We start from the raw sequence: 15,229 nt of genomic DNA, 5'->3' as shown, positions 1-15,229 counted from the left end.
GCGGGAGGATCCGGCGTCCGGCACGGCTTCTTTCTTCAAAATGCGCGCCTTCAGGACCTGTGGAATGACGTCCCGGCTTCTGATTGGTCGCGTGCCGCCCATGTGACCGCCACGCGACCAATCAGAAGCCGCGACGTCATTCCTCAGGTCCTAGAAGGCGCTCATTCTAGGACTTTAGCTGAGGAATGACGTCGCGGCTTCTGATTGGTCGCGTGGCGGTCACATGGGCGGCACGCGACCAATCAGAAGCCGGGACGTCATTCCACAGGTCCTGAAGGCGCGCATTTTGAAGAAAGAAGCCGTGCCGGACGCCGGATCCTCCCGCTGATGTCCAGGGGCCGCCGGAGAGGTGAATATAACAATATTTTTTATTTTAATTCTTTATTTTACACTTCCGATACCGATACCCGATATCACAAAAATATCGGATCTCGGTATCGGAATTCCGATACCGCAAGTATCGGCCGATACCCGATACTTGCGGTATCGGAATGCTCAACACTAGACCCCACCCATGAAGCAAGCTACACCGCCTTCTTTCTTTCTCAATCTAACCCCTCGGCTCTGGGGTGTCCACTCTCCCTCCAGCTCTCTCCTTCTCACAGGTGGACTACCGCGTGTTTTCACACTGTAGCGAATCTTTTGGGCCCAGGCATAAGAAGTCGTCGAGGTAATGGATAATATATGCCGCCTTACAAACGTCCATGACGACACATTCGAGGAAGAAACTAAACGCCTCAAATAGTGAGCAGGATATGGAGCCCCCATGGGCAAACAGCCATCTATGTAGTATGCTCCTTCACAGAAGCAGCCCAATGGGAGGACACTATTCGGAGGCACAGGTAGTAACCAGAACGCCCCCTCAATGTCTGTTTTGGCTATTAGGGTGCCCCTTACAAACTTTTTGACCCCCCTGATTGCCTCATCAAAAGAGGTGCAGTACATAGTACTGTACTTGGTTCCGCGTCGATGTTGTCATTTACTGACCTGCCCCTTGGATATGACAAATTGTGGATTAGTCTGAATGTATTGGGTTCATTTTTTGGCACAACTCCCAACGGGGGTACCACTATGTCTTCTAAGGAAAGTGTTCTGAATGGACCCACCGCCATTCTACCTAAAGATATTTATTTTTTTATTTTTTTGTCAAGACGTCTGGGTTTTGGTAGAGTGAGTTTAGATTTTTACTCCAGCCTTTCTTGATTTTAGAAGGGCATGACATGCCTATATCTGTGTTTCGTCCTCCTTTTACTCCTCCACCTCTTTTTTTTTCGCATGACTATATGTAGTTGTGACTTTTCCATGTGTTTGTTGTGTCTTCTGAGCAGTTTGTCAGCTTTTGGACACCTTTTAATGTGTTTTCTATGTGTTTTCCATGTGTTTGTATGTGTTTGTGTTTGCCTGCCATTGGTTTCAATGGGGTGCGACGGTGTTCGTCGAACATTTCATCGAACACGTCCCTGTTCGACGAACCGAACCGAACCCGAACACTAGGGCGGTGGTTCAACACTACTCTTCAGCTCTGAAATTCTGTAAAATATAAGAAAATAAAGCTTAACCCTATCTTAGCTCTGGACCTAGAAATGAGTCCTACTGTATGTTCTGAGATCCCAGTGAAAAGAACAATGGTTATCCCTAGGGCACTACAGTATATAAAAATACATAGCACATAATTCAAGTTTATTATTACAAGTATCAGAGTTCAGTGAAATGCTAGCCTTAGCATAACAAGGGGGAAGTAAAGATTGTTCCACTATTTTATCTGGTCAAATGTACCCATTATAACAAAGAAACTGTAAAATGGTCTAAAGCTTCATAATGTAACAATATCACCAGTGCCAGGGTCAGCGTGTATATTTCATGATGTGAAGTCATGCTGAAGGAACTGAACCACTTGCCAATTGGCAGCTACAGCCACAGGATGTGTGGTCATTTAGATTATATCACTTTCCACATTATCATTCATGATACTGTGCCATTGAGACTCCAAATGAAGAACTGCAAGAGTTTCACTCAGATTAGGGTGTCTTGTCAAACAATGATTCCGAATTTTGAATGTGAATTCACATGACGTTTAGAAATTGGATAGAACCCTTTCCTTAATTTAATGACTAATTCAACAATGATCTCACACTATTGCTCTAAACTGCATGTATGTTCTTTGATGAAGGCTACATGGAGGCTTTTATAGCATGACCAATTATAACTATACAGAAAGTCCCCATGTATCCCAGACGTGAATTCTTTCTAAAGCTAAAAAAATCTTGGCCTTCAAAAGATTAATCATTTGCCAAAACTTGACAACACCAGATGCTCTTGGCTACAAAATAACCATATGGCATGTCTATGTACTGATATGGTAGTTGGGAAATAGCTGCTTAGATCGATGGTGAAATACCAACCAGTGAAGTCATCAAAATACTAGATATTGCAAGGAGGGAGACATCAAAATGATTACTTAGTGATCTTAAAGCAGCCATAGACTATAGATAAAAGCAGGTTGATGCCTAAACAATCATGAAATGAGAGATCGTCTGTTGAACAATTGCTACTCGGATATTGCCATGCACATTTTGATCTATATTGGCTGTTACCTTCATTCAATGTGACCATACATTATATCAATGATGCAGGTCTATGAAGATCAATGTTCCTGATAGAATTCTTAAACCGTTCTCAGAATAATTTTTATAAAGTTCTCTTTTGAATTTGAAAGTATGCCAATAAGATTTCAGATGATGACAGTTTGTCATGGGTGGATAAATATTTCACAACTAGCTGAAGAGCCCGGCGTTGCCTGGGCATAGTAAATATCTGTGGTTAGTTATAGCACCTCACTTCTCTTTTTTTCCCATCACGCCTCTCATTTTCCCAATTACATCTTTCATTTTCCCCCTCACATCTCTCATTTTCTCCCTCACACCTCTCATTTTCTCCCTCACTCCTCTCATTCCCCCCTAACACTTGTCATTTCAACCTCACATCTGTCATTTTCTGATCACTCCACTATTTTTCCTCACTCCTTTCATTTTGCACTCACACCTTTTCATTTTCACCTCACACCTCTCATTTTCACCTCATCACCTCAGTATATACATGTTTGTCATCTCCCTTATATATAGTATACATCTGTATGTCATCTCCTGTATATAGTATATACCTGTATGTCATCTCCCCTGTATATAGTATATACCTGCTGTGTGTCATCTCCCCTATATATAGTATATACCTGAATGTCATCTCCTTCTATATATAGTATATACCTGTATGTCATCTCCTCCTGTATATAGTATATACCTGTGTGTCATCTCCCCTGTATATAGTATATATCTGAGTGTCATCTCCTCCTGCATATAGTATATACCTGCATGCCATCTTCTATATATAGCATATACCTGTATGTCATCTCCTCCTGTATATAGTATATACCTGTGTGTCATCTCCTCTGTATATAGTATATATCTGAGTGTCATCTCCTCCTGCATATAGTATATACCTGCATGTCATCTTCTATATATAGCATATACCTGTATGTCATCTCCTCCTGTATATAGTATATACCTGTATGTCATCTCCTCCTGTATATATATGTACCTATATGTCATCTCCTCCTCTATATAGTATATACCTGTGTGTCATCTCTCCTGTATATAGTATATATCTGTGTGTCATCTCCCCTGTATATAGTATATACCTGTGTGTCATCTCCTCCTGTATTAGACCTCATTCACACGTTATTTGCTCAGTATTTTTACCTCAGTATTTGTAAGCTAAATTGGCAGCCTGATAAATCCCCAGCCAACAGGAAGCCCTCGCCCTGGCAGTATATATTAGCTCACACATACACATAATAGACAGGTCATGTGACTGACAGCTGCCGTATTTCCTATATGGCGCAATTGTTGTAGTTTGTCTGCTTATTAATCAGATTTTTATTTTTAAAGGATAATACCAGACTTGTGTGTGTTTTAGGGCGAGTTTCGTTTGTCAAGTTGTGTGTGTTGAGTTGCGTGTGGCGACATGCATGTAGCGACTTTTGTGAGATGAGTTTTGTGTAGCAACATGCGTGTAGCAACTTTTTGTGTGTCGAGTTGCATGTGACAGGTTAGTGTAGCAAGTTGTGTGCAGCAAGTTTTGCGCATGGCGAGTTTTGCGCATTGCGAGTATTATGTGTGGTGCCTTTTGAGTATGTGCAAGTTTTGTGTGAGGCAACTTTTGCATGTGTTGCAACTTTTGTGCATGTGGCAATTTTTCCGCGTGTGCAAGTTTTGCGTGTGGCGAGTTTTTCATGAGGAGAATTTTGCACTTGTGGCGAGTTTTGCAAGAGCCTAGTTTTTGCATGTGGCGAGTTCTGCGCGTGGCGAGTTTTGAGTGGCGACTTTTGTGTTTTGACTTTTATGTGGTGAGGTTGGTGTATTTGTGGTGAAATGTGTGCTGAGGGTAATATGTGTTCAAGCATGTGGTAGTGTGTGGCGCATTTTGTGTGTGTTCATATCCCCGTGTGTGGTGAGTATCCCATGTCGAGGCCCCACCTTAGCAACTGTACGGTATATACTCTTTGGCGCCATCGCTCTCATTCTTTAAGTCCCCCTTGTTCACATCTGGCAGCTGTCAATTTGCCTCCTACACTTTTCCTTTCATTTTTTCCCATTATGTAGATAGGGGCAAAATTGGTGAATTGGAAAGCGCGGGGTTAAAATTTCACCTCACAATATAGCCTATGACGCTCTCGGGGTCCAGACGTGTGACTGTGCAAAATTTTGTTTCTGTAGCTGCGACGCCTCCAACACTTTTCCTTTCACTTTTTTCCCCATTATGTAGATAGGGGCAAAATTGTTTGGTGAATTGGAAAGCGCGGGGTTAATATTTCACCTCACAACATAGCCTATGACGCTCTCGGGGTCCAGACGTGTGACTGTGCAAAATTTTGTTGCTGTAGCTGCGACGCTTCCAACACTTTTCCTTTCACTTTTTTCCCCATTATGTAGATAGGGGCAAAATTGTTTGGTGAATTGGAACGCGCGGGGTTAAAATTTCACCTCACAATATAGCCTATGACGCTCTCGGGGTCCAGACATGTGACTGTGCAAAATTTTGTGGCTGTAGCTGCGACGCCTCCAACACTTTTCCTTTCACTTTTTCCCCATTATGTAGATAGGGGCAAAATTGTTTGGTGAATTGGAACGCACGGGGTTAAAATTTCACCTCACAACGTAGCCTATGACGCTCTCAGGGTCCAGACGTGTGACTGTGCAAAATTTTGTTTCTGTAGCTGCGACGCCTCCAACACTTTTCCTTTCACTTTTTTCCCCATTATGTAGATAGGGGCAAAATTGTTTGGTGAATTGGAAAGCGCGGGGTTAATATTTCACCTCACAACGTAGCCTATGACGCTCTCAGGGTCCAGACGTGTGACTGTGCAAAATTTTGTTGCTGTAGCTGCGACGCTTCCAACACTTTTCCTTTCACTTTTTTCCCCATTATGTAGATAGGGGCAAAATTGTTTGGTGAATTGGAACGCGCCGGGTTAAAATTTCGCCTCACAATATAGCCTATGACGCTCTCGGGGTCCAGACGTGTGACTGTGCAAAATTTTGTGGCTGTAGCTGCGACGGTGCAGATGCCAATCCCGGACATACACACACACATACACACACACACACACATTCAGCTTTATATAGTAGATGAATGGTGTTTGAGCACAATTTGCCAGGATCACAGCTCAGCAAATTTTAAAGAGCTATATACTAGCAATGTGTACAGAGCTGACACAAATCATGGCAGCTTCTTTTATCAACTATAAAGGTATATGAATGTCGATTCCTCATTGGATGAGTAGCGGTGTTGATGACATTGAGGCCTCACACACCTGCTGCATACACGATTGATCAGCAGCTTTCACAAATGGAAGAACTAAAAGGTGCCCCACGATTGTTGCAAAATCAAATGTCAAATAAGATGCACACCTATAGAAAATATATTGGAGATCTGCAGCGATAGGCGAAGAATGTGAAGATTGGATTTGCTAACGATGATGGAAAGTATATGAATGTGCCTAGGAGAACTCTGAAGCCATGGCAAAAGACATAGAGGCTGCATTGGCACCATAGGAGCATCAAATAGTAAGTAGCAGCCGTGTAAACTATCCATGTTAAATTTTATAGTGAATGTACTCAAACTACTTCATAGCTAGGGAAGTCAACAAAGGAGTTACGATAGCACTTCAGGAAAGAGGAAGGTAACTGCAGTGAGTGGTATTACTGTCGCTTGTAATATACAGTGACTAGGTAAATTAAAGAGTTTGAAGCTACAATTTAAAAGAAAAAACACTATAAACTCTGAGACTTAAGCAGTTGAGGAGTCTATAGACAATATGCAATGCACTGGCTGACAATTAGGTCTCCCATAAGTAGTAGCCACATGAAGGTTTCCTTTCTTAATGTGTCAGTAGCTTTTTGTACCCTCTTTAAGCAGGATGAGGTTTGCTTCATAGGATGACCTAGAGAGGATGGTACCTTCCTTACCTTAAATAGCAATGGCGTGCAATAGTCAACACCGTTCCTGTACCCTCAGGGATGACAGCACAGTATAGCTATGGAGGATATCCCAGTATTAAAACATAACCTTTAATATTACTAGATTAAAAATCTTGGATACCAACAAAACACAAACATAAACCAAAAAGTGCTCAAGTGAACCAGTGCTCAGTAATAAAAATTGGATCGGTCTTACCAATATGAACGGACGTATCAATATAGAAATTTGCTTCTCAATCTGCAAAGCTGGGAGATGGTGGTCCAAAGGTGCGGGCAAGGGGTGGGGGTGAGTTTACTTGCGCCATCTTCCCTGTTATGCCCCTGCAGAGCCCCTGTCCTAACAAGGACAGGCCCCAAGTGAGCCCTACTATGGACAACCACCATATGATGTATGTACCTAGCCACTGCGGGACCCTTTACATATACGGACTCTTTGCTGGATTCTTGGATGTGCCTATTGGCACCTACTTCTATTGGAACTCCCCTGATGATTCTCCATTATTGGAGTTGAAACACATAGGGAGAAGAAATACATTGAGTACATACATCATATGATGATACGTCCGTTCATATTGGTAAGACCGATCCAATTTTTATTACTGAGCACTGGTTCACTTGAGCACTTTACCTTCCTTACCTTCAACTCCTGCGGACATGGTTTTAAAATGGATTGTCAACTTTGGAAAGGTAGGAATGTTTCCTTTGTGTCCGACAACAATTCTCAGATACAGTTACCACTTAGTTCTGGTACTGTGGTGTACCCAGCACAAGTATCATCTATCCAAAACAGAGTATTTAGAGACAACGCCAGAATTCTGGCATAAAAGTTTTGAAAAATGGAAAAATTTTGTGAATGTTACTGTTCCCACGCCAGTTTCTACCAACTCTGGCAAAATGGATGGAGCTGGATCAAGACATGAACATCAAACTGCCATTCCTCAAATTAATGATGTGCAGGGGTGTTCGCTATGCCACAAATCTTTTTACAGGTGAGGATGGAGTAGATATTTTGACAAGGCACACTCAGAGGTATACACAGCTTGTCTGATGCACCTGATTCACGAAGAGAGTGTTTGACTCCAGCATGCTACCCTAATAAAGACTGATGTGAACAGTGCTGGTCTTGATGTATCAAGCACCTTGCTTATAATATTGATCAGCAATTTTATTTAAGTTTTTAAGTTTTACTAATAAATTCTGCTACATAGTCTTTAGGTTTGAAGGTGTTATGCGAGTATATTGTAATTTTGGGCCATTGCTTTGATCAAGAAGCTGTATTTTAACAGTCTTTTTTTCACACTGTATAATATTAATGTAATCCCTTAAAGTAGCTATTTAATTTTCCATCTGTATCTAAGTTAACCTTGAAGGGGATTTTATCTCCATAGATGTAAGAGCTGAGAGGGGCTGCACCCAGGAGACTCTTGCAATCAGTTTTGAAGGGTGATGCACTGCGACAGATAAATGTTGGATAGAGTTTCAGGAGCTATATAAAGACAGACTTATGTCACTGTACTAATTAAATTCCTTTAGGGCTGTGCTGTTTTGAGCATAGCACTCGACCAAGAGAGCTTCAGTAATCAAGGGCAAAGCATAATGATGGACCTTTTTGAAACAAGTTCCTATTTCTTTTACTTAGAGGGAGATAATGGAGCATTTCAACAACTGGAAATGACAGATGGATCCCCTTTGTATCCAGGTAGTGAGGGGACATTATCCCCTTGTCAGGATCAATTGCCAGGAGATGCTGGAAGTGACAGCAGTGGAGAAGAACATGTTTTAGCTCCACCTGGTCTACAACCCCACTGTCCTGGACAATGTTTGATTTGGGCTTGTAAGACATGTAAACGGAAGTCAGCTCCAACGGACAGAAGAAAAGCCGCCACTTTGCGAGAAAGGAGAAGGCTAAAGAAAATTAATGAAGCTTTTGAGGCTTTAAAAAGGAGAACTGTTGCCAACCCAAACCAAAGACTCCCCAAAGTTGAAATTCTACGCAGTGCCATAAATTATATAGAGAGGCTACAAGACCTCCTTCAAAGTCTGGATCAACAAGACAAACCCCAGAAACCTGACGAGCCCTTCACATATAGTCCTAAGGAGGCTGATGTAAGCAAACAAGTGTATTTTGTGTTCACATTACTTGTTTTTAGATGTTTGTCTAATTGGATGGAAGTAGAAATTATAATTAAAGTAGACAAATTACAGTAGTAAACTTACAAGTAGGTTACAGGATACATCACAAGGATTTACTTGTATACAGAGTACAACATTTTACAGCAATACTTTTGAAAAAAGGCAGATGTAGATCAGTTATGTTTTGTTTAAGAAAAAGTTGAAATGACTTACCCTGAAAAGAATTAACACAAAATACATTAATGTAGACTCAAGGGCATATGACCAATACAGGCGAAACGCAGTGTTGTGTCATAAAAGTATGTGTTACACTCAGCCACTTCTCAGCCAAGAATTTGTTGCTGCAGCTGTCCCAGAAACTTATTTCAAGCTTGACCATTGTACCAGAAACAGCAAATGAAGACAGCAAGGCGAGCCAAAACATCATACATTTAAAGGATGCGTTGTAATGCTTCCACCAGGCAAAATTTCCTTCAGTTTTACACAAATCATAAAACTGCCATATTTATGTACAGCTTCCAAAAGCTAGAAAATAGTATACAAAATATGGTAACCGATCATCTACCACATTAATTTTGCTAAGTTACATAAAAGAGTTACAAATAGAAAGGAATAGGAAATAGAAAGGCTCTAAAATGTCATACTTATGTCAGTCACAAGTAATGCAAACTATTAGCTCTAATGTTATATTATCTATAAAATCAGACAAAAAGTAGTATTTGTGATACTCAGAATCAATATATTCCGATGGGCAAATAGCAATATAAAAGGGTTTAAGTCATACTCTTATCTTTAATGTATTTCCAAGTTTAGAAAGCAGAGTTAAACAATATGTGCCTAATTGTTGGAGTAGAACTTAACTTTAGTGAGCCACAAACTTTTAGAAATCTAACTTGTGATTTGATATTGATTCTTGATATATAATTATAATAGGTACACAGAGAAGATTTCTTAAGTAGCTGTCATACGGACTGGCACAAAATTTCCAATCATTCCACGATGTCAGAATTGAACTCCAAAGGAGGTAACTATATGCATTTTTCAGTGACTTGCATAACTTAAGCAAATCACAGATCACCCTACCCTCTTATGTCTTAATACAGGAGAGTTTGGACTACCCTGATGTAGGTGTAAGGATATGTTCACAGGTGGTGTGCACACTGTAGAATTTCCATCTAAAGCTGGTCACAGATGGAAGAATAATTGACATGCAATTTGTTAATTTATGATGAGTTTTTACAGTGCAGCAAAATCCACAAATTCTTTAGAAAAGTTAAAAATAAAAAAAAATTTCTGTGCTCAACGTTCCCTGGCATCTGTGGTACTCTTGCCCATTCTCCCTGCCAATCTCTGAACAACCAGCCCAGCTGTAATGATTTTTGGCCCATGTGACCACTGCAGCCAATCATAAACTGCAATGATCATATGGGATGGGACGTCATTGTAAGAGGCCAGGAAGTACACAGAGTGGCAGGGTAGTGGGTCAGCATTACCGCTAAGACCTCAGTCCAGAGCCTCTCATCTAGCCAAATTAGTTCTCATGCTTCGCACTGACGAGGGCCAACAGCCTGAAACACCGTGTCTGCGAATTGAGATACTGATTTGGCTCTTATCCTAAGTCATATTACATAGTAACATAGTAACATAGTTATTAAGGTTGAAGGAAGACTTTAAGTCCATCTAGTTCAACACATAGCCTAACCTAACATGCCCTAACATATTGCACGACTCGTTAAAGGGTTGATTGTGACTTGTAGGATCGCTACTTCCAACAGGTGGCGCTTTAGAGTTCAAGTCCTCTTTTTCTCTGAAGAGGCAATTTGCACATTACCAGGGAAGGTGGATTAGAGTTTCTTTTTTAGTTTATGCTGTCCATATAGGACATTATAGGTTTGCTGCTGCAAATGTGGTTTCTGGTGGAGTTGCAGTTTAAAATTTTAAGCAGCTTGTACACCCCTTGTGAACATACTCTAATACATAAGAAAGATGGGGATCATTAATTCTGTTAATCTAGTTACTTGCTGTACTTGTACCATTAACTAGACACAAATATATAAATGAACATAAAATAACTTTTAAAACAAAATCATTTTCCACAGTGCCCCTATAACAATGGAAACCACATATAGCTCTTCTGTTATTAATGTATAGGCAGAGAAATCACTGCCACTTAAAGGGACTCTGTCAGTAAGACTTTCACTAAGAGGTGGCTCATGATAGGGTAGGATGAAGCATCTGAAATTACAACACTTATTGTATCACCCTCCAGTCCCTCCAATGCTGCATTAGAGCAAAAATAAAACTTATATTCATAAGCAAATTACCCTTTACAAGTGAACTGGTGTATATGAGGGCACTTGCAGTCTAATGCTCCTCTTAGTTTCTCCACAGTGATGTCGTCTCAGCTTTTTGATTGACAGTAGAGACAGAGGCTCCACTGCAGGACATCACCTCTGGTCTTGTCTGTCAATAAAAAATAGGTGTAGTGCTAACAGGGAGAAGCAAAGGGGAGCCATAGACTGCAAGTCTAATTTGCATACGATCAAAAGAAAATTTTGGTGTGACAGCACTGGAGGCCAATGAAGCAGATATCATTGGAAATATTTCATCCTACCCTTTAAAGAAGTTACTCAGGGCTTTGAAATTGATGGCATAATGTTAAAACAGGCCAATGCATAGGACAATCAAATGTTTAAAGGGGCCTGTGATGCTCCAGTGAGGTTGATTCCCATCAATTGTTTAAAGGCAACCTGTCAGCTTGTTAATGCTGTGAAATCTTCAAGCAGTATAGTATAGAGCAGGAGACACTGAACAGATTGGTGTAAAGGCTATGGGAAATGATTCACTATAACACGCATTCATTGAATCCATACTCTGCAGTCAAGGGGTGGTCCTAATCAGTGATTATCATCCTTCTCTGTGTAGGTGTGCATAGAGCGATAAGACCACCCACCAGACTGTCAAGCCTGGAATGAGCTAGGATTTCAATAAAAAAAAATTCAAGTTGTACTGAATATATTCCTACAAAACCTATATATTAATCTGCTCGTATCAACTGGTCTCTAAAATAATGCCTACAGATTGCATAGCATTTCCAAGCTGGCAGGTTCCTCTTAGCAACTCCACAGTGAAAAGATTATATTGTTTAAAGTTATTTCATGCCTATGGTAATATAAATGTATATGTGTAGTTTATGCTAGAAAAACCCTAATAATATTAATGACATTTTTATATTGAATCAGTACCTACATTTTAATAGTATTTTCTTAGAGAACCATTAGGGTATGGGTCTGGTAGTGCAGCTCACTGCCCCTTTGTCTCATCCACGTGATTCGACTGAGCTGTAAAACAAGCCCATGTGATACAAGCAGTACAGATCTGTGCCTGGTAGACAATGAAGGAATCCCAGCCTGACTAGCAGTAATCAGAGGGGATACAGGTTTGACACCCATTACACAATAATCCAATATTTATGGCCCATTACTTGAGATCAATTTAAAAGTCTAAAAAAAACAGTTTAATCATTATCCAGAGGAAAACAGCTAAGACTACTTTCACACTAGCGTCGGATTTGGCCCGTCGCAGTGCCGAGATTCCGATGCTAGCGTTGCATGCGCTGCACAACGGATGCAGCGGATGCATTTCTCCAGCGCATCCGCTGCCCCATTGTGAGGTGCGGGGAGGTTGGGGCGGAGTTCCGGCCGCGCATGCGCGGTCGGAAAAAGCGGTCCGTCGGCAGCAAAAAACATTACATTTAACGTTTTTTGCTCCTGGCGGTCCGCCACAACACGGCGCAACGTCGCACGATGGTTGCGACATGTGTCAATACGTCGCAATTAGGGTTGAGCGACCTTGACTTTTTTAGGGTCGAGCCGGGTTTCGCGAAACCCAACTATCTCAAAAGTCGAGTCGAGTGAAATCGGCCGATTATGGCAAAAAGTCGAGGATCGACCGAAACACGAAACCCAATGCAAAGCCAATGGGAATTTTTTTTTTTTTTCTCTCTCTCTCTCTCTCTCTCTCTCTCTCTCTCTCTCTCCCCTCCGTCCGTCCCTGAACTGAAAAGCTGGTGTTACACAGTGCAAATCGCTACAGCGCACAAGCGACAACATGGCGATAGGCGTCCGCGCCCCTAAGACCTATGTCATTACTCTGCCCACGCCCCTTCATTGGCTGAAAAAAATGGCGCCAAGCGCGTCATACGAAACGCGACTTTGGCGCGAAAGTCGCGTACCGCATGGCCGACCCCACACAGGGATCGGGTCGGGTTTCATGAAACAATGCAATGCATCGGTAATGTTACTCTATGGGGCAAAAATGCATCTTGCAAACAACTTTGCAGGATGCGTTTTTTCCCCTAAACGACGCATTGCAACGTATTCAAAAAAACACCAGTGTGAAAGTAGCCTAAGACATGTACATTTGCCTTCCTCAGGGGAATCATATCAGTCACATTTTGAGCAAAAGCATACTCTAACATGTATTTTTCAGACTGCAGTCTACCATAAACAGATGTCCACAGTCTATGTACTTTAATCTACTTTTAGTCTAATGTACATGAATATTTTAGGATAGGTTCATCAAAGATATATATGCTTTAAGGCCAGATTCACACATCTGTGTCTTGTAATCCATATACACAGTGGCATAGTTATAATTTAATGGACACTGGTGTAAAATTTGGACCGGGGCCCCACCTGCATGTTGGTCTAATGTATGGGCCACTGCAGTGTTCTAAATCCTATAAAGACATACATGCTGCCCCAATGTAATAAGGTCTCCCATCATATACTAATGCCCCCCATCCTGGTATAGTATTCGTCATCCTAGCTTCTTCCTGGTATAATGTTCCCCATCTTGGCACAATTTCCCCATCCAGTAATAAAGCCCTAGATCCTCGTGTAATGTCCTCTCTCCTGGTCCCATCCTATAATATTATGCCCCAATGTACTGCTATTCTCTAACACATTTAAAAAAAAAAAAAAGATTATTTTAACCTTTCTAGGCTCACATGATGTGTGGTGACATCTTCTGTAGCCAGTGCAGAGGCCAGCAGTTTGCTTCAGTGTGCCTGATATTGGCGATGCATAACATTACTGCTATGCCCTACCTGTGACTGTCCCACCGGCGTCAGCAGCCTGCCTATGATTGACAAATGGAGAGGATACCGGTGCTGGGATATGGTGGGTCTCTGCACCACAATATATTTCAACTGGATGTGCTACCTCAGATGCACATCCAGCTGAATAAGGTGCAGGCATCGGTGGGCCCCTCTTCCGCAAGGGCTTGGCCGCTGTTGCAACCTCTGCAACCGATATTGTTATATACATGAGTGTATAGACTACAAAGCATGAACCAGCCACGAGTCTCCTGACCCAAACTCAACAGCCTAATAGGCTAATATAGAAGACTGTCAAGTTTGGGCGAGGAGACTCACAGCCATTCCCTGCATCGGGATCTGTAAGTGAACGAGTGAATCATAAGAGGTACCTCTGAAAATAGGACCATTAGTAGTCCATGACTGTGGACGAGTGAATCATAAGAGGTACCTCTGAAAATAGGACCATTAGTAGTCCATGACTGTATCACTGGGAAAGCTGATGTAGCTGCTGTAATTATCTTCTCTTGCAGCGTTTGTCACTGGTATTTGTTTTCCAGAAGGATCTATTCATGAGTCGTCAGCTTCCTGCAGCCTTCAGTGCCTCTCTTCCATAGTAGACAGTATATCATCTGAAGAGCCGAAGGTCACATGCACTATTCAGGAACTGGTAGAAAGCACTAATCCTATGTAATATGTCACACCTGTCTGCCAGACAAGAACCATTGCCGTGATAAAATGGATGCCACTAGTAAAGAGATGGACGTAATGCTCCCCCGACTAGTTAAAGTTGTATATACTATTTTATCTATAGAGGACTTCCACAAAATCATTCAAGTCTATTTATTACCAAAATGTCATTTTGTGCCATGAAAGTATTTCCTTCACATTCAGCAAAATTCATTCCTGTCTTTGTCACATGTAAAGATGTCATTTTATATTGTTCCTTACATACTGGTAATTCCCCATCTTCTTATAGGAAATTCTTTTTATTCTGGAAGTGGACAAGTTGTAAATGTGGCTTATCTATAACATGTAAGATATGTAAAATGTTACTTTAGAGAACAGAAATGTAGATTTGCTGTTATAAAGTGAGTTCTCTATACGTGTTGTTGGCATATATGTATTTTACAGTAATACAAATATACTAGATATTCAATCACATGGTTTATGAGTATTTCTGATTTACACAATTAGCATAATATTCAATGTACTAATTGTCTCATATCAATGTCACTGTGGGCCCTATGGACTGTTGCTCCTTGTATTTACTTTAAGGGTGCTTTCACAGTGCGTTTTGGCACCCGTTCATTGGTCCCGTCAGGGCTCAAAACAGAACACCCCCGCAAAACATGATTTGGGTGTCTGCGCCGATGGCAGACTATAATTGTGACAGCAGAGCGAACATCAGTGTACACCTACTGAAAAATGGTGCACAACACAGCACTCGTTTGCTTTCTCG

The 15,229-nt window shown here is 41.3% G+C and overlaps 1 protein-coding gene across 1 annotated transcript; it reads left to right on the top strand.

Annotated features, from left to right (window-relative positions):
• The first annotated feature begins 8,053 nt into the window (after positions 1-8,053).
• MYF6 (myogenic factor 6) lies at positions 8,054-15,045 on the top strand. The gene is made up of 3 exons (XM_069764431.1): positions 8,054-8,642; positions 9,603-9,693; positions 14,328-15,045. The coding sequence occupies exons 1-3, from the start codon at positions 8,133-8,135 to the stop codon at positions 14,459-14,461; spliced, it is 735 nt and encodes a 244-aa protein (XP_069620532.1). The 5' UTR covers positions 8,054-8,132; the 3' UTR covers positions 14,462-15,045.
• Positions 15,046-15,229: the final 184 nt, after the last annotated feature.

This window comes from Ranitomeya imitator, chromosome 4 (assembly GCF_032444005.1).
Source record: "Ranitomeya imitator isolate aRanImi1 chromosome 4, aRanImi1.pri, whole genome shotgun sequence".
NCBI lineage: Eukaryota > Metazoa > Chordata > Amphibia > Anura > Dendrobatidae > Ranitomeya > Ranitomeya imitator.
This window is presented reverse-complemented; position numbering and strand designations above follow the sequence as displayed.

Coding starts and splice junctions, on each gene's coding strand:
- MYF6 (XM_069764431.1), top strand. CDS start 8,133: ATGATGGACCTTTTTGAAACAAGTTCCTATTTCTTTTACTTAGAGGGA. Junction 8,643..9,602: donor ATAGTCCTAAGGAGGCTGAT/GTAAGCAAACAA, acceptor TAATTATAATAG/GTACACAGAGAAGATTTCTT. Junction 9,694..14,327: donor AGAATTGAACTCCAAAGGAG/GTAACTATATGC, acceptor TTTGTTTTCCAG/AAGGATCTATTCATGAGTCG.